The sequence below is a fragment of the Vidua chalybeata genome, chromosome 2 (genome assembly GCF_026979565.1).
Source record: "Vidua chalybeata isolate OUT-0048 chromosome 2, bVidCha1 merged haplotype, whole genome shotgun sequence".
Lineage (NCBI taxonomy): Eukaryota > Metazoa > Chordata > Aves > Passeriformes > Viduidae > Vidua > Vidua chalybeata.
The window spans coordinates 67309497-67329035 of NC_071531.1; the positions used below are offsets into that span (position 1 = coordinate 67309497).

Sequence of the window (19539 nt, forward strand, 5' to 3'; positions counted from 1 at the left end):
GTGCATTGTAATAATTTCTTGCTCCTTTCCCCCTCAGGAAGCCCTTGCTGCTTAGGCCTAGTGCCAGTTGAAGAGGTAGAAAGACTAGACTGCTGCCAGTCCAGAGGAGATCTCCGTGCCCAGAATCCGGTGATCACATCTTTGGGTCAGGACCTACCAAGACATCTGAACAGCAGCCCTCCACCACTGAGACCCTCAGAGACTCATCCTCCCACCAGCTAGGGACCAAGCTGCCTTTTGCAAAAGACTTATTCTAAAGAGAAAAAGAGAAAGGGTATTTATTTTTGTATAACACCCCTATTTATATATTTATGCACTTGTATATAGATGTATATGTGCCTTTTATAATGCTATGGAGACAGAAGGCATCCTCAGCAAGGTCACAGGAGGACAGGTCACAGGAGGAAACACGGCAGCAGCTCTCGGTGACACCAGCAGAGCACACGATGGAAGCAGCTGGACAAAGGACACTGCAGGACATGGGTCCAAACAGAGCTGCCAGCACCCTCTTGCAGCGAGGGTTTCACAACAAATAATGCTGCCCAAAAGGTCTTTTCCTCTCCCCCACAGGAAAGTTTGTTCCAGGAGCACACTCCTGTGAAAGGACTGGAGTTATACACTCTGCCTAATCAACTTAAACAACCTTTCACATATGCGCCATCTGCAGCTGCCTATCTGTAAAGACAAATCCACACTTTAACATCTAAAATAAAGGCTTTAGTCTTTGCTGTGCCTGGCTCTAAGCTGATTCCTCACACGGAATGAGCCTTTTCTTTTTCACTTGCAGACATACAGCAAGCAGGACACCTGGGGAAAGGTGACATTTTCCTGCAGTTAGAGTTTTCGAAATAGTCACTGGTGATGCTTAGTCTGGGGTCTTCTTGTTCCCTGTCTCCTGCTGAGTCTCTGGGTGTGTGGTTACCCAGTATGTCCTTGCCCTTTCTTAGGCAAGGGATTGGTGCCAGACAGCCTCTTGCCTGGGGCTCCAGCCATTTCCTACCTCCCAGGGCACAACCTGCAGCTGCACAAGAGCTCCCAGCACCAGGTGTGTTCATCAGCAGGGACCCCCTGTAAGGGCAGGCTGCACAAGCACCATTCACAGCTTGTGCTAGGACTTCCAGGAGGAAGTTCTTGTGCTGGAGCCCTGTGGAGTGTACACCAGACAGACACAAAGACCTGTGGCAAGAGGTGGGAAGTGGGGAGGAACAGCTAGAGCAGCTGGAGGTTGTTTAATTTATTCCATTAAAAATTAGCACCTCAGGAGCCTTGCATGGGAAGAACACAACCCCTCTACCCTGGGGATGAAGGAAGGTTTCACAGGCAGGGTAAGTGCTGTAAATGAGCACATGCTGCCACCACACCAAATAAGAGAGGCAAAAAAGAACAACACCTGAAAACACACAGAGCTTGGCCCTCTGACTGATCAGGCAGGTGCAAGCCAGTGGAATTACAGGCTGACTTTGCATTGTTACACTCTCCTCCTGCCAGGTAAATGCCATGTACTGCCCTGAGGAGAAAGGCCCCTTTGCTTTCTTCTGGCCAGTACTGTGTCCCTGGACTCTAACTAGCTCAGTTAGCAGAGCAGGGCCACTGCTGCTCAGCAGGAGCAAATGCTTGCTTGAGGCAGACTTCTTTTACCAGTTTTGAGAACAAGGTACCAAACCAATATTTGCCCCTTCAAATAGTCAAAACTTCAAACCAGCTTTCCAGAGCCACTTGTTTGAAGAGTAGACACAGACGTAATGCTCACACATGGGCACACACAGGGCACCTTGTTCAGTGCAACCCTCTGCAATGGACTGATAACCGTATTTAGTAGTTTTATTTGCTATTTTTTTATTCCAAATATGTTGTTACAGTCATATTTTGATAGAAAAAACAAATACAACCCTTTACAACTAAATCCCTGGATAGCCAAAACAATTAATTTTGCACTTCCAGGCATGACTGCTGCCACAGTTAATTTTAAGGGGGACTTGGATTGTTAGATACTATTTCTGAACAGGGAGTTGGAGTCTCAGAGTCCTATGGTAAAGATTGTAGAAAGAGGCATCCACCTTTTCTGCTAAGGAAAGCGAGTTCTTTTACATCTCATCTACTCCGCCCTTGCTGATTTCCTCTCTCAGATGGGCCACCTCACAAGTCATCTGCATGAGCCGTGACTCTAGCCTGGCTGTCTCTTTGAGGTCAGCACTTCGGGTGCCCTCAAATTCTACCCCCTGTAGAGGAAAAAAATGGAGAGGAAAAAAATGGCTCCTATAAAACATGGAGAATGAACAGTGGAAATTTATTTCAAGCAGGGAAAGTGAAGCTTTCCAAGAACCAGGACATAACCCATGATTTTCCCACACTTTAGTCAGAACTATGTGAAAGAGTGAAGATTCACTAACTTAGACTTAGTCCCTGGTACAGAACAATAAATCCTTTTCTCATTGTAATGTTGTTACATGGCTGTAATATGACTGTTTCCATGTAACAAAGGAATATTCTTTTAATTCCTTCAAGGCATATTTTAATTAGAAATTAGTCTGTTTCAGTCTTAGAAAGCAGCTAAGTAAGAAATGGTAGAGATGGTAAGGTATGGAGCAGCCATTCAGCCTGTCCCACTCCTAGCCCAAACTGCAGACTGCAGAGCAGGATGTGAGACCAGGGAGCTGGGGAGGGCCAGATGATCCCTTACCCATTTCTGAACAGTTCCAAACCTGCAAGCACTGCAGTGGCTACAAGGCTCACCTGACCAGTTGTCAGTGATTCCAGCTCAGTTTCAAGATGATGCTTTTCATGGCAAAACCTATTCAGCTGGTGCAGCTTGCTGGTGTTTTCCCTTGTCAGCTTTGTTAGCTGATGCTGCAGGACTACAATTCTTTCCTAGAAAGATGTAAAAGGTTGATCTGGGATGAAAGAGGACAGAAAGTGTGGAGTGGAGAAGTGCTAGGCACAATGTAAATGTCACAGGTAAACAACAGACTGATCCGGCCACACCACCTGATCCCACAGTACCTTTAGTGCAATGTCATCTTTTTGTTTTAAATATTTCTAAATTACAAATGCCTAAGTAAGTAAAGCAGTAAGTAGGCAAAAGTGTGAGAAAAAGAAAGCCATTAGGTACATAGTATTTCTGTACCCTCCTGTGCTCTTCTGTAAGGGCAGCATAAGCGTGCTGCCTGCTTGCACCACAGCAACTGAGCCTTAGGCCCCACCAAATGGAGACGTGAACTTTTCAGACTGGCACCCCAGGAATGAGCCATAGCCTGCCCTATACTCAAAGTCTGTCACCAAAGACACTGAGAGAAGGCAGGAGGTGCTGAATGCCACCTGAGAACCAGAGAAAAGCACTTTACAAGAGCTTTATGTAGGGAATGAAGTAGGACAATGTTTGAGGAAAGCAAAACAAAGACATCAACTACCTCCGTGAAAAATAGGATATGCACCAGCAACTGGAGCAGAGCTAGCGATGATGATGGAAATTGGAGTTAAACACTATGGTCTATTAAAGACAAGTGAAAAGAATCAAACATGAGCAAGTTGACAAAAGATTTTAAGTGTAACTTTTCAGTCCCCGGGAAAATGAAGCCTTAACAGATCATCATAACACGCGTCTTCCTCCTCTTCCTGCTGCTTACCTCCCATTCTTTGAGCTCCACAAAATGCTCATACTCCTTCTCCATTATTCTCACTTTCATTTGCTCCATGGGTATATTAACAGAGTGGACTTGAACTGCTTCAAAATCAACCAGCCGACCAAACTTCTCCATCATCAGATTGTTGCACCTCTCCTCCAGTCCTAACAGAGGGACATTGGCACAAAATGGCAGCACTGTCATAGTTGGTTTACAAGAATTTCTGCCTTACCCCAGCTTTTTGTCTGAGCTCTTTAGTATTTGCTCTGCAATAAATAATTCTCACAAAACCACACAGAACTCACAGCTGAGTCATGCCACTTGTCTTTGCCTATGATAATGCCTGTGTGGTCACTAAGCCACACTCTAAGCCGGTCCTAGTAAGCAACTCTCACACCACAGGCTGTATAGGGCCTCTGTGGGTCTGGTGGTGCTACACACACCTTTGGGTTTGGCTCTTGGGAAAGTGTTTTGAATAGGGCTTGTTTCCTTCTTCAAATGTTCCAAAGGGGAGGAAATTACCAGAAAAAGCTTATGTATCTTTGGAGAAACTACTTTTATCCTAGGAGTTCTGGTTTACAAGCAGAAATAGCAAGCATGTATCCAGACTTCCAGTGTCTCATCTCAGTCAGCTCTACTTATACTAAGTTCTCAAATTATTTTGCACAACCTGATGACTCTGCAATGCTGGAGAACTGCAACTCCATCAGAACAGTCCACTTGATCTGTTCTATTTTCTGTAGTAACCCTCTGTGACATCTGTGTGAGTATAGAGCCGCGGTGAGTTACCCACAGCCAGTGGGAGGGACAGAAGGAACATAAGCAATGCTGTGTTGTTCAGAGTCTCTGTTACTCACCTTGAATCTCCATCTCCATCTCCTTTTTGTCCTGGAGAAGCTGCTTATGTTGCTCCTTGGCCTTCTTATGAATCTCTCTTTGCATTATCTTTTCATTACGTTGGTCCACAATTCTCTTCTGCAGGTACTGCAAAGACTGGTTGGTAAATACTAAAGTCTGGGAGAAGTCACGGGGCATCTCCCCATCAACCAAGCACTGCACCTGCAAAAGCAGCCAGAAACAAGCAAGGCTGGCTTTACTTATTAAGGGTGATGGAGATGTCCTTTTATATAAAATATGTGAGCAATAGAGAACTAGTGAGTGAGGTGGGCATGGGCACGACTCTTTTTTTAGGCCAGGGAATTGTGTAACTGAATGCATTGAATCCAATCTGGCATTATTGAATTGGGCAGAATTCCCATTAGTTTCAATACTTTTCAGGGATTTTTTGTTTTGTTTTCCTGGGGAGGTGTTTCATTTTTTTTTCCCCAGGAGAATATCAGTAGGTATGGACCTGAAAGAGAATACCATGCCAAACCTATAGAGCACTTGAAGACTATACACATTTCAGCAATGGGCCAGCCTACCTGTTCTTACCTCGTTTCTGTCAGTACAGGAGAAGGAGGAAAAAAGGGAATTCTAGAGGAAATAGCAGCAGGAAGTTCAGTTAACAGTACTTCCCTCTCAGGAGATCATAGTGAATCAGGAACTAAGGGCCCCAAAGAACAGTAACACCATTGTTTAGATGTACACAGGCCATTCTGCACATACAGATGCACAACATCTTGAATTACCTGATGGAGTCTCAAAGGCACAACTACATCCAGCTCATTCAATCTGTGCAGCTTTTCCCACTGAAAGGCCTCCAGTTCCCTGTTTGTTGTGTCCAGACTGGTTTCTATTTCTTTTGCCTGCAGAAGGACAAATTGTGGACAAACAAAATCCAGTTATACTTAGAATACATAAGGCAACATGGTTCTCTTAGAATTCCTGATCCAAAGGGAAAGAAGTATATAAAAATGTGCTTTTTTTAAACTGCATATGATAGGTGAGTTTCATAGGCAAACCCAAGGATCATCCATATATATTCAAGCAAGATTCTAACCTGAATACCTCTGCACATGTGTACACTTGTGAATGTCTCCTTAGAGCTGCCCTGTATGTATCAAGAGACAGCTGCTTTGTTACGCATCTAAAACACTTGTAGATCTACAGAGCATGCAAGATAATTTTTATTGTGTTATGCCTGGAAATGCTTATTGATTCTGCATGAGAAGGAAACAACTCAGACTCAAATGTCATGCCCCAGGGTGAATATGTGGCAGCTGGCAATTAGGAAAGCCTTTAAAAACTAAAAAACGTTGTATGTTAAGCATGCTTGATGAAACATTTTTAAGACAGAAAAAGCGCAAGACTTGCATAATGTTCTTTTGCTAGCACCCTCTCTCTTCCAGATAACCCTTCAAAATAAGATATGTTTTTAATTGAATAGATGGAAGAATAGAATTGTTATGCATTTATTTTAACCTGGATTTGTGTTAGGATAAGTATTCTTCAATCTCTGTTCTCATACACACACACAGAGGATAGGCCAGACCACACCATGTGTTTCATCTGAACCAGAAAATCCAGCTCTGCTGCTGCATGAGGCTAGACAGCTGGGAAGGAACTGACCTAAAGCCTGGATCCAGCCCCATGAAAGCCAAGGCTGGACCAACTTCATTACCCTTTCCAGGAGAACAGGTGACCCATGTCGAGCTGCCTCCTGCCTCTGTGCTACCACAGATATCTCTTCCTGAACGGAGGGCTCTCAGAGGGTTAGGATTCTGTTTTTAAATCTTAGACCAGCACTAATCACTAGCACTACATTGAACATGCTGATGCTTTCTGAGAAAACACTACAATACCTTTTTGGCCAAAGCATTATATTCCTTTTTGAGGTCAGCAGCAACTTTCTTCTCCTCTTCTAGAGCTTTCTCAATGCCTATCCACTGCTGTCGGAGCTGGATGGTGTTCAGGAAGAGATCCTCACTGCAGCCTGAGAGGGAAAGGGTCAAAGAAGAGCTTACTTTCACTGTGACTGCTCTGGAGTTACTGGGTAGAGCTGGTACCTTCTCCTGCTGTGCACATTCCCAGCATTCCCTTAATAACACCATGGGTTTGGTTCCCTAGAGCTTCCTTAAACATAAACCCATGGGCCATGTGCCTCCATGACCAGGTGAATGTCTTGGATGGATCTTTTTCTTCTTTACATTCAGTCAAGAAAGTTTGTTTCCAGAAGTCAGATTAAATGCATCAAAGCCAGCATAAAAGGCAAGCGCTCAAAAATTAGCTCTTGTAAGCAATGCAGTCCCAGTAGTTAATACATGTTGCAGTAAAATCTTCAATTATGTGAGCACATAGTTGTTTCTCCATAGCACCCTTCACTATAAATTATGAACTTGCTGTAGGGATCATTTATAGCTCTCCTTGCAAACAAAGCTGTATTTCATAGAATCTGTGCCATGGTAAGGAAGATCTGTGAATTTCTATGTAATACTGTGATTTCAGTAATGCTTAGCAAGTGCATAATTATGCCCAAATCAGCAGGCATAATAATAAAAAAGAGAGCCCAATAAAGGCAAATTAAAAAAAATTCCACATAAAGAGACAAATATGAAGACACTAATGCAACATGTAATTACCCTATTAAATTAGCAATTTGGACATTTTAAGTAAGAAATAAAAATCTTTATTTCTTCCTAACATTCCATTGAAAAATGAGATGAACAAGGAGTTAATAAAAAGTTCAATTTGTGGAAATGATTTTAAAATCCAATTAAAAAAAAAAAAAAGGAAGGTGGCGAATTGTTGGGAAGTTAGAACTTGAAAAAGAAGCAGTGCTGTTGCATGGTCATTGACACAGCACTCAAAGATTTTTTTAAAAAACAACATTCTAAATTAGCTAAGGTCCTACAAAAGAAAAGGAGGGAGAGAGTTGCCTACTTTTTTTGAATGCACAAAGGAAGAGGATTTTGCAAAGTAAAGCTCCTAACTTTTCAGAGCAGCCTAGCAACAGGCAATTGCTGCATAAATCCACGAGGTGGTAACAAAGAGCTTCAATTAACAGCATGAGGATCCCCTCAGAACTTCCCTGAACAGGGAGGGATCCAGCCAGGCCAGGCAGCTGGTTTCCAGAGAACAGCTACAGCCCTGCCACTGCTCCACTCCAGAGAGGAGCCTTTTCTCTCCAGATAACAGCTGTGAAATGGTGAATGCTTCTTTACACAAAATAAGTAATTCTTAGGCTTAGCTAATATTTATTTTTCCAAACTTTTTTAATTAGGGTAGTCTACACTACCAGCAGTTTTATTGTTTTGACTGAAGTTTCCTGGGGAAAAATGCTGCACACAGGAGGGGTACACACATTCCAGCCCTTCATGACTTTACCATGCAGTGAATGATTTCTTAAAAATCTGTGTTTTCTTTCAAACACATGATGTTGCCCCTAAAGCTAAACAACTAGTTAACACAAGGAACTAACAGCTTAGGTACCTTCTGGGCAAACGGGGTCATCAAAGACTATGCTTTCAGATCCACAATTTTCTTCATCAGTCTTTAAGTCAGGCTTTTCATCATCCTCCTCTTTATTCTCATTTTCTTCACCTGAAAGAAACAGGCACTGGCTTGCAAAATGCTCCAGACCCACCAGCTATGAATTATGCCAATGTGCTGGTGAACACAAGCCCAGTAAGCAATGAAAGATCATTCTGGTGATATGTGAATCCACGCACCTTGTGCCTATTGCATTGATCTGATGGATGTTTTCACAGAAAGGAAAAAAGAGAAAAGGGAAAAAAAAGAGAGAGAGAGAGATATCACCTAGTAGTAGAACAGGCACAGGTGCAGCCCATGTGTTTGGGACTTAACTTCAACATATTTCCTCTCTTTATATGTGTTAGGAACTTAAACAGTGTGGGTTTACCATTCTACCACAGAGATTAATCAACCAAGCAGAATATGGAAGCACAAATCTGTCATAAAACATCACCATTGTCTGTACTTTTTGCTAATCATGTCCCACTTGAAATCAAAAGCCAAGTCAGAGAAAGCACAAGTATTTTAGCTCAGTAAGACTGCCTTGCTTTAACAGCTTAAAACTGAGTCACTAAGATGAATGAAATCCTTTTGTAATATGTTTAGTCCTGTGACTAATAGATGATTGCAGATTAGGTTTATGATCTCTCATTAGTCAATGGACAGATTAGAGCAGAATGTCACAAATGTGACAGACTAATCACTTAACCATAGCTCCCATTGGTAGAGCACAGGAAGCACCTATTTAAAAGCTGTGCCTGTTCCTCTTACCAATTATCAGTCCTCAGTATTGACTTACAGGATGTAAATTGCAGGAGCTGTTATCAGACCAACTGCAGTCATGTTAGAAACTGGATTACATCATTGTTATCATTCAAGACGACAGCCACAGAACACATTGTTAGTCTATAAACAAATCTGGGTAGGTCTGACCTACAGGTTTTTGAACTGACTGGGGTGTTGTGTGTACTTAGGGCTCCAGATAGAATGAGAGACATATACTTGACCACCTGGAAATATGTATAACAAATCCATAAAGCAAAAAGAACAAAATCTCCAACCTGCTCCTCTTCCTACTTCTTCTTTTTCCACACACTCAACTTCCTTCTTTAAAATATCCGTCAGAAAATCAGCAAATTCATTGTTTTCTCCAAGGGATGCTTCGAAGCTGGCATAAAGAGCTTTTTTACGTTCCTCAAGCATTACAATCTCACACTTTCTATCCTCTATTTGTGCAAGGTAGCTCTTCAATTTTGACTAAACAAACAAAAAATTACTTCATTTAAAAGGTAGAACCCATGTGTATGTATATAGGATGCATCTGTGAAGATCTGGAAATGTTAAACTTGTCTTTCTTGATTAAACCCACGGTTCAATCAAGCATCACCTAGGAATATGTTCTTAAAGTATGTGATTAGTTACTTATGCCATATCATGAAGGATCTATTAAAATACAAATTTTAATATTACTAAAAAAATTAAGTATTGGAAGTTAGACGTGACCATCCTATTAGGCTGATCATCAAGAGTTTCCTATTTTTCAAAATGTAGCACTAGTCACTGGATCAGTGCTAAAACAAAGCCAAGGGATGCCACTGTTTACTTTATGGTTTACTTTTGTTTCAAGACATGCATTAATGGTACTGTTAAATTTAAATTAATGGTATATATTAATTAAATTAATTAATACTTACATGTATGTCCTCCTGTTCATTGATGAGGATACAAATTTGCTCCTCAAGAAGGTCCTCATGTACCTCAAGTTTCTTCAGGATAAGCAGCTCTTCACAGCATGTGATGCAGCGCAGATCAGCACTTTTCATCTGCACATCCATCTTCAGTTTCTTGTGCCGCAAAAGGCGAAGTTCAGCATCGAAGTTGATCACCAGTGTGTTGATCTGGAGCAAAAGAGCATGAAATCAGGAAGAGGAAAAGTGTTATCAGTGCAGTTAAACATGCAAAGCTAGAGAAGGGAGCAGAAGGGAAAAATTCTCTCTGCCAAATCAACAACTCAGACATGCTGTTTCCTAGAGAGTACTGATGCACTTTGAAAGACAAAGTTAATCCCAAATCCTTGTCTTTCTTCTCAGCATAATAGTAAAAGAATCACCAGGGCTTCACAGGGATCTTTCACTGCATCCCCTCCATCCCTGAAGTATTTTAGAGTAGTCCATAGTTTACAGTAGTTCATATAACAATCCCAGATCCATCAATAAATAACTCTTCTGCCTTGACAGACGTCTTTTGAAATAGTTGCCAGCACTTCCCTTAGACATTTACAGCTAAATAAGTACTTGCAGCTGCTAACATTAACTTAGAGGTGTGTGATGTTCACAGCAGAATTTGGGTATTCCCTCAAAACCTTCACACATAAACACAAGGGAGTCTGTGTTGAGGTAGACCAAAGAATCGACTCCCAGCAGCAGAAATTAGAGAGAGATGCTAAGAAATGGAGCAAACGAGTGAACAGTGGCACACCTCTGGTATACTGCTCTCTGTACCCTCCTAAACTCTGACTTAGGGGCATCCTGAGCTTGAAGCAGTATACTTGTGTTCAACAGCTTTGAATGGATTGTTTTCCACACTATCAAATTACAGCTTCCCTCACATCCTAGAACTGAGTTCCAAAGCTTAGCTTATTGTTGGATGGGAAAACTATTTTCATTTGCATGGTTCAAGCTTTCTATGTGACCATTTCATTTGATATCTCTCCTTTTCTATGTTATTCAGAATTTTATCACATCTCTAAAACCATATCAGTTGCCCTTTTTGCAGGCCAGAGATACTTTATCAACTTAGATGTATCTTTTAAAGAATCTTTTCCATGACTAAGCATTTTGGTTACTCTTTTGTACCTTTTCTAATCCTACAAAGTAATTTTTGGATCAAAAAGTTGAGACTACAGTCATTGAAGAGCTGAGAACATGAATCTACAAAGTTGTAGTGATGCTGCTTTTTTAACTCTGTAATTTTTCAAGTTATGTCTAACATTATACTTGTCCTTTTTTTTTTTCCTTTTTTTTTTTTTTTTTGCCACTAAGATCATAGCTTTATGGCACAATCAGTAAGAAATCTAAGATATCTTTCAAGTGATAATAGTCAGAACACAGGTTATAGTTATGGATTTATACTGATTTCCACTGTAAATTTGCAACAGTTAGCATTTTCCAGGACTGCAGAAAGGCAAGACTAGCTGTAATCCTGAGACAGAAGGGGTTTTGGTTTCACTGATGAACCAGTGGGATTTTTTTAATCTGACAAAAGTAACTTTCAATTTCCTACCTTTTTAATCAAGGTCTCCTGCAAGTATAGATTCTTTATCTTCTCCCTCTTTAAAATTTCCAGTTCCATTTCTGTTGGCTCTGCTTTCTCCATCTCAAAAGCCTCCTGCTCCTCTGTGACTCCCGCCTGTGCCATGGGGGCACCCTCTTCCACTGGAGGAGTTTGAAGAAACATGTGCCTAAATGCACGAGACGAGGAACACCCTTCCAGTGGTTCCTTGAGCTTTGCCTTGGCCTCCTGCTCCTCTTTGAACTTTAGGAGAACGTCACTGTTGTACTCAACTATTTTTTCAGGAACCTCATCTGGGTGTAACTGAGGGATCAGGGGAATAGGAAGATGTTCTGATACATCTAAGATTGCCTGTATGGATTTGACTTCCTTCACTAAACTCTTGATTTCATCAATAGTAGAAACCTTGAGATCCCTCAAAGACACAATCTCTTCGTTCATATTCACTTTTATCTTATGGATCTGCAAAGGAAAAACTATTTTAGTAGGATTCTCTACCACAGGAAGTAGTCTTACCCAACTCAAGAAGGCTAACATTAGGATTATTAATCATTCTGTGATAAGGGGGCACCATATTAGTTGACTCTTTTTTACATGAAGTAAGAATTGAATGTGATCTATCATGAATATACTTGACAGAAACTTCTCTGATCTTTATAAAAGAAAATAACACACCATCCACTTGAAGCAACTGGAATTCCTCATCTGTATAAACCCAAAATTTATGACAAGAACTATTCCTTTTGTTTGTTCTAATGAGTTGGGTTAATCACTGGCTATCTGATAGCATCAGCACTACAGTGAAGTGCTGAAGTCCAAGCATGAGACTAAAATGATCCAACAAATCCCCTGAGACTGTAGCATTGCTTCTGTAATGCTTAGGCCTCACTGTCAAAGTTATCCAGTGTCACTCTTTTGCAGTCCAGCCAAATACAATGAAAAACCATTCCGATGAGAAGGATGGGAGGAAAGAAGTCACAGGGAAAGCAACAAAGATACTGCACAATGTTTGAACTTATTGTGTCTTCGAGGTTGAAAGATTTGTGGTAACAGTAGGAGTCCTACTATAGCAAGGTGGCTCCAAAAAACCTGGTTTCTCAGGAAAATTCCAATTCCAGGAGCAGTGATTGCCAAAGTGCAAATACAGAGAGGCCACACTAGAACACCCTTTTTTTGTAAAGGTATTTCATGGCAGGGGTTATTTAGCTCAGTGTTTTACTAGATTATAAGACTTGTAATTTAAAAAGACAGGTGTTTCTGCTGAAATACTAGTAAAGGTAAATTCTCTTTCTCATTTATAAAGAGTCACCCTGGAGGGATTCAGGTTTGGGTTTGTTGAAGCACAAGACAGTTCACAAGAGAAGGGCTGATCTGTAACTAAAGTTTACTCAAAATAGCCGTCTGTCCTTCAAGCTCTATTCCCACACTCACTTTCAACTCCTTTCAAAAAATTTCTTCAGTGATTAATACATTATCCTCACTTTCTCCCAAAAAAAATAGGGCAATATACACAGTTTTACATACCAAGCCTTCCAGGATTGCAAGCTGCGTCATCTTCTTTTCAGTGCTTATACGCTCATTTTCAGTGAGTGTGTAGTTAGTGGCACTCTTCAGCCTGTAACATCCTATATTCTCCCGTGCTTCTTTGATCTCCTTAGCATCTTTGGAATTCTCATAGTTATCTCTAGGTTTGCTCTTGTATCTGGTAGGTACAAAATAAAGCTGAGCTTCAAGACAGAAAGTATACAAATGAACAGCCATTTCATATCCTCTGACTTGTGCAGCAAAGTTTGGGAGGTGAAAGAGTGACACATCTCTCTCAGAAAAGAATGGCTACTTTGGAAAGAACATCCTTGCACATTTAAATGAAAATCCCAGATTTTTTTTTCCCCTAAAAATTCTTAAAACATAGCTCTGCCATGGGAAAGTTTAAACCTTCACACTCAGACTGAGTTCTGGGTTAAGTGAGTACATGCTGCTATCAGTTTTAGGGAGCTGCACATCAACAATCTACCAGCCTGTAGCACAGAACACTTGATCCTACTCTAGATTGTTAAACACTCAATAACCTTAAAAGCTTTGTACTCTGACTCTACATTGGTCCTACTCCCTGCCATTCATCTCCTAAGGAAGAACTTCTGTACTTCCATGAGCATAGAATGGTTTGGGTTAAAGATTATCTCGTTTCAGTGCCCCTGCCATGGGAAGGGGCACCTTCCACTAGACCAGGTCACTCAAAGTCCCATCTAACACAGCTCTGAAAAAGTGGTCATTCAAAGATATGACTTAGGTTAGATATTTGGAACAGGTTCTTCATCCGGAGGGTGGTTGGACACTGGAGCAGGCTCCCCAGAGAAGTGGTCACAGCACCAAGCCTGACAGAGTTGAAGAGGTGTTTGGACAATGCTGTCAGGCACAGGGTGCGACTCTTGAGGCTGCCATGTGCAAGGACAGGAGTTGGACTTTGATGGACCTTGTGGATCCCTTCCAACTCAGGATATTCCATGATTCTGTGAAAGGCGTCCTGTCCCCCTTTCTTGCTGCTCAAGATAAAGACCAGCATGGAGCATGATGGCATATCACAAACACTCACATGATGGCTGAGATGCTAAGACTGCTGACCTAACCCAACTGTTACAGTATCTGCTCCATGTGGGACTGGCAGGATTCACTAAGAGTTGACTGTAATAGCATAGGTGTCTCTCAGTCGTGATCAATTTAGACACATTTTACTCCCTATTTGTAAATGCAGCTATCTAGCTGAATTCAAATTTGATATTTTACAGGAACCATAGAAACTAAATATATTCTAATGCTCTCTCGAAACTTGGAGATACATGAAAATTAATGTTTTAATTACAACCCTTAGGAACATAAAAACCTAAGCAGGGAGATTATAGTGCCATATGACAGCTAAATAGCATTACTTGACCTCAAACAAGAAGCAGAACTAAAAGGGAACAGAGTCCAGTTCAAGACTCACAATTCATGCCACTCTGCCCTCCTCTTCATAATCTTGGCTTTCAGTGCATCATATTTCTCAACAAGTCTTCTGATTTTCTGACGTCTGCTTTCTATATAACGCATGGTTGGCTTTTGGACCTCTGGTGTCTTCAACCTTTCAGCCTCATTCTCAAAAACTACACTTCCTGAAACAAAATATAACCATGTGAAGATGTAATACCATGCAGCACAGTGCAGTCCCAGCTACTGGAAACTCCCTCAGACAGCTCCTGTAGAACTGATGTAAATCAGGATAGTCCCATTGTAGTGGATGTTTTGAAAGTATTCAGGTTCTTTGACTTGACTTTTAGTCACATTCTACCCATGGGGCTGACAGACAATTGCTGACATTGATCTAAACATAGATAACTATGTATGTTACTTTGCATGTAGGCACTAAAAAAAAGATCGCAGATGTATTTCTTTACTGCACTTACATGTGTATTTCTTTAACTTGGACTCAGGAACACAAACTGAGATAAAAGACAGAAACCATATTACTGAAAGATTTAAATGGTTATCATTACCTCTATGCACAGGGGTTGTCTCTCTGTGGATCTCCTCTTCTGCTTGTTCTGCCTCTTTAAGTGCTGTCCACTTCTCTTTATGTACTGCCAACTTGCTGTCCTCGTGTTTCTTATCTTGGCTGTATTTCTCAGACACTGTTAGAAGGCTGTAGGTCGAAATCTGATGATTGCTTTGAATAGCATGAACAGTGAGAGTAAATTCCAGAGAGTCCCGAAACCTAGAATCCCAAATTAGACAAAGCTGTCTGATGTCACGGGACACAATACACCATTTTACCTTGACCAAAAGGGCATGAATAGTGTACTTTACTTATTGCACACGCAATCCTTAAAGGTAAATCCACAATTCAGTAAGTAATTGCTTAGCCTGATGACATCTGACACTGTCTATTGACTTTTATCCAATCTAGGAATGGAGATATCAAGAATAAACACATGAAGACTTCTCTCAATATTGAAACTTATACCAGGTTCTTCATGACAGTAAATTTCATCTTCCATTAAGGACTTATCAAAAACATGCTCATTCTATCTTTTTTTCCCAGGCATATACTCTGTGTGCCTAAGGGTGGTTTTTTAATTGTGTATTTATTTTATTAATTCATCTTTTGCTCTTACCTAGCTCTAGGAAAACCAACTCAAAATGCACCTCATGCTTAAACTTGTGTTCTTGGAAAAGGTTGTTTTGTAACTTCAAATTGTACAGAGAACATTGTGTCAGCAATGACATTAAAATATCTGACAGACACACAGTGTGTCTTAAAAACAGGCATTAATTTCACAGGCTGTTTTTCAACATTTCAGTAAGAGTTCTTGGTTCTTATTGAACTTACTGGCAAAACCCCAGGCGAATAGTCTCAACCAGCTTTCTTCATACAGGAGTGAATCCAAATGAAGTAATTTCCTTCATTTGACTAGCTGCATTTTTACCAAAGATTCAATAGAAGTAATTACACATAAATATGAACATATACTCTTGTGCATATTCCAAGAATAAACAAGATTCTTAAATAACAACAGAATCATAATGGAACAGATGAAATACTGATTATATGAGAGAGAGAGAGAGAAAAAAAATCACATTCTTTTTTCTTGTGGAAGGTACAACTTCATAGACAATAAGCCCCATGGAAGGTGAGGGAGAGAAGTAGAAGAAAAGTGGTAATTACTGTGTTTGTAGTTTCTGCAGTCCAATGAATTGTTTCTCATGCTCCCAAGCCAGCTGCCTTTGCACTAACTGGATTCTCTGTAGTGTCTGCCTATCCAGCTCTTCAAAGATCCTACGGTCCATCTCAAACTCCTGCAGGAAGATGGAAAACCCAGCATCACATTATTTTGGCTATTCGGTCTTGATAATAAATATTTTTACCTAGGTGCCATAGTTGCATGCACATCAACACTATCCTTTATTTCAGAAGCTATCTCCACAGAGAACCACATTTTTTTCCTGTGCTTCTTAATTGGCACAAATAATCAGCTGTGATTCAGAAGTCCAGCAATTTATATATTCTTAAAAGTACCTTAATCCAAAGCATTGGACATCTTTGGCCCCAACATGATAGGCAGCAACATTTTAGAAGAAGGTGCCTGGAAATGTAAATGACCCTAATAAAAGCCAGGTGTACCTCTCTGTGCAACTGCATGTGCTTGGGCAACTCCTGATTCTTTTGAAGGAGAAAAACAAAGTCTTGTCTCAGTGCACTTAACTCCTCTCTTTTCTTATTTTTCTTGTCTTCAGCTTCCTTCATTTTCCGTTCATGCTCCTTTTTCTGCTTGTATTCCTCAATACTGAAAATGCATAAAATGGAAATGATGTTATCTCAATGCAAGAGTGGAAAGGCTACACTTTATATGACCTTTTAGATTTCCTTGACAATCTTAAATTCCCAGTGAACTCAATGGTTCTTAAGGTAACTTAAAAAGGAATCACCTTCTTATATTTGAACATTCTTAACATCAAGGAGCTTTGACCTTTTGCTGTCTCTGTAGCCTGAAGTTAAATGCCTCATAGTACAGTATTTGAATTACCTCCACAGAAAAATAGATGAAATGGAGAGAAAGGCTGAAAAAACTGTGTGTTTCACAAATAAATGACCCAAATTCAGGGTGATCAACTTGTCCCTCCTCTTTGTAGGCAAAAAGAAATACATGTGAAAAGAGCTACCAACACTTGAAAATGCCTTTCATCATTATCTAAGCATCTCTTACGTGTAGGCATCAGGATCTTTAATGTCTTCAGTAGCCTTCTCCTTCTCAAGACCTCTCTGGAATAAAAACATTGTCTTGTCTTTAAACAAGCAGTTATAGTTTCAACAGACAATAAAGCTTTTATAAATATTAAGACAGAGCTCTCACCACCTCTCAGAAAAACAAAAGAAATATTCATCTTCAATATTACTTTCTGGACCTTAAATATTATGTTGTAATGTTTCAAGCAGAAAAAGCAATGAAGCTGGTTTATATGTAAAAGAACTAACAAAACATTAGGGACTGAGAACACAAATCCTATAACCTCCCCAGTGGCATAAAACAGTACATCATTGCTTGTCCTAAGTTCACTCTGTCCCATCTTTGGTTCTTTACCCCCCCAGCCCATTTCTCTTCACTGCCACATTGACAAGAGTCAGTGTGTCATGGGCTAATTCCAAGTTACATCTGTAATTAATCTGGTTGGCTTTTGCTGACTGCATAATGGATTCACAGTTATTAGCTGTGAAGAATGATAGATGGATGGACATTGCAGTAGCACAAGCCTCATTTCCCTAGGCAATCATGCTCTGAAAAAAGAGGGGGGACTATCACCCAACAATTTAGTTGTACTTAATTGAACTGTAATTTAACTCAATTAGTTTCAGATGATCTGTATTTGATTCTTTAAGAATCTCATTAAGCTTAATGAAGATAGAATTTTTAAGATCTTCCACATGACTTAAAACTAGAATAGATACTTAATGAAGATATACTTTGAAAAGGGAAAAACTCTATTAGAATGGTCATTAAGCAATGTTGTTAGCCCGAACAATAGAACTGACCATAAAGGTCTTTATATAGAGCTACTTACATATTTTAAACTATAAATCTGTATATATGCTTTATAATTGTATATTAATAACTTCTTCCAATACTGGACTTAGTAAGGCTTTGATATCAAAAGTTCTAATTATTCACTTTTAAGAAATAACTCTAGCTCTATTCTCAGTGCTATATATTCTTGTCATAATGGTAAAGAATTCCAACTAGTCATGAACAATTTAGCTGAATAACCAAAATCACAATTTCCTCTGTCTCTGTTGCCAAGCATCCTTCAAAATGCAGTTACTACCCAGTATTGAAACATATTTAAAAGTTAATTTTTTTGTATGTTGACACTTTAAAGATTTTTAAACTTTTCTGAATGTATGCCTATTGTGCACAGTGGCACTTCTTTACTCAACAGCTCTCACTGCTTCTTTCAAGTTCTAGTTATTTAATTCAGACACTCTTAAGGCTTTTCAAAAATTCAGTGAAGCCTGAACATTTTAGTTGACATCTCTCTTCTTTTGCAGTATCAGTAGAAGTGCTTCTGAGTTCCAGCGCCATCTGTTTAAGCGTGCTAGAGATGATCAGCTCTGCAGTGAGTACAGGACACCTGTAAATTCATTACTACTAATGCTGCCCAAGAGTGAAAGAGCAACGGGATCAGCATTGTGTTGTGCTATTTTGCAAATGGAAAAATCCATTGTGAATTTTACATGAATGGTACTACATGTATGGAGAAACTACTCATATGGTACTCTCCAATAGTATTTCTAGAATCCCCATCCAGAGCAGAATCATACTTTACTGGAATTAAACCCAAAAAAGGTATGAAGTATGAGAAATCCTTGCAATTCTTTCATTCCAGGAATATGCATGACTACACCTTTGAGTGGGAAAGCACTGGGAGAATATTACATATGAATAACACATACTGTATTTATTTGGAAAAAAACACAAAACACTGAGAAGGAACAGTGCAGTCCCAGAGCCCATTTATTAGGGAACATTTTGCAAGAGCTATTCTTCTAAATAGTTTGGGAAACTTCAGCTTTTGCTGTGAAGGATCTTTAAGAAAAATAATTGAACCATGTTTGCCCATTTGGGTAGTTTCATACCAAATAGGCCTAATTCAGTGAAAGAGGGTACCAACTTACCCTAGGACAGGGGATTGTGACTTTTAGCTCTTTGGGAAGCTCTTCCTCTGACCAGAAGTCAAATGTAAAAATGTTTCCATCTCCACCACAGGTAATCAGACACCCATCATCATGACTACAGCATATCCCCCGGATCTGCCCATTGTCATTGTCATGTACGTTCAGGTACCAGTAGTCCTTCAGGGCACCCACTGAGAGGCCTTTCTCACCGAGAGGATAAGCACGCAGCGAGCCATTCTGCATCCCACAGAACATCAAGGGGCTGCGGCTACTGTTAAATACACAACAAGAAACAGTAATAGCAGCAACTTGTAACAAGCAAGCTCAAAATATGAAAAGAGATGATCTAGCTTAATAGAAATCACTTTCCCAAGTTTGGAAGCTGAAAGCAAAGTATTTAAAGTATGTGTGATTCTACTATGAAGTGTTTTTGCAGCTAACTGGCTGCTCAGGAACATTCCAGCACTTGCTAGGTATCTTAGAACTAGTCTTAGCCCTGAGCTGGGCAGTGTA

General features: G+C 40.2%; 2 protein-coding genes across 8 annotated transcripts in view; one reads left to right on the forward strand and one right to left on the reverse strand.

Moving 5' to 3' along the window:
* The window catches only part of BOC (BOC cell adhesion associated, oncogene regulated), a 54325-nt gene extending 53593 nt beyond the window's left edge, over positions 1–732 (forward strand). For all 4 annotated transcript variants that reach the window (XM_053935763.1, XM_053935764.1, XM_053935767.1 and 1 more), the window contains exon 19: positions 38–732. In XM_053935763.1, coding sequence (XP_053791738.1) covers positions 38–222 — 185 coding nt within the window. In that variant the 3' untranslated portion in view covers positions 223–732. The remainder of the gene's footprint in view (positions 1–37) is intronic.
* Positions 733–1806: 1074 nt separating this feature from the next.
* CFAP44 (cilia and flagella associated protein 44) overlaps positions 1807–19539 on the reverse strand; it is a 41755-nt gene continuing 24022 nt past the window's right edge. For 3 of the 4 annotated variants that reach the window (XM_053936436.1, XM_053936435.1, XM_053936438.1), the window contains 17 exons: positions 19027–19297; positions 17063–17118; positions 16480–16642; positions 16024–16154; positions 14855–15072; positions 14308–14473; positions 12849–13026; positions 11316–11786; positions 9728–9931; positions 9095–9290; positions 7992–8102; positions 6365–6495; positions 5252–5368; positions 4478–4679; positions 3624–3784; positions 2734–2868; positions 1807–2219 (listed from right to left, as the gene is read on the reverse strand). In XM_053936436.1, coding sequence (XP_053792411.1) covers positions 2085–2219; positions 2734–2868; positions 3624–3784; positions 4478–4679; positions 5252–5368; positions 6365–6495; positions 7992–8102; positions 9095–9290; positions 9728–9931; positions 11316–11786; positions 12849–13026; positions 14308–14473; positions 14855–15072; positions 16024–16154; positions 16480–16642; positions 17063–17118; positions 19027–19297 — 3046 coding nt within the window. In that variant the 3' untranslated portion in view covers positions 1807–2084. The remainder of the gene's footprint in view (positions 2220–2733; positions 2869–3623; positions 3785–4477; positions 4680–5251; positions 5369–6364; positions 6496–7991; positions 8103–9094; positions 9291–9727; positions 9932–11315; positions 11787–12848; positions 13027–14307; positions 14474–14854; positions 15073–16023; positions 16155–16479; positions 16643–17062; positions 17119–19026; positions 19298–19539) is intronic. The other variant, XM_053936437.1, reaches the window with a different exon arrangement.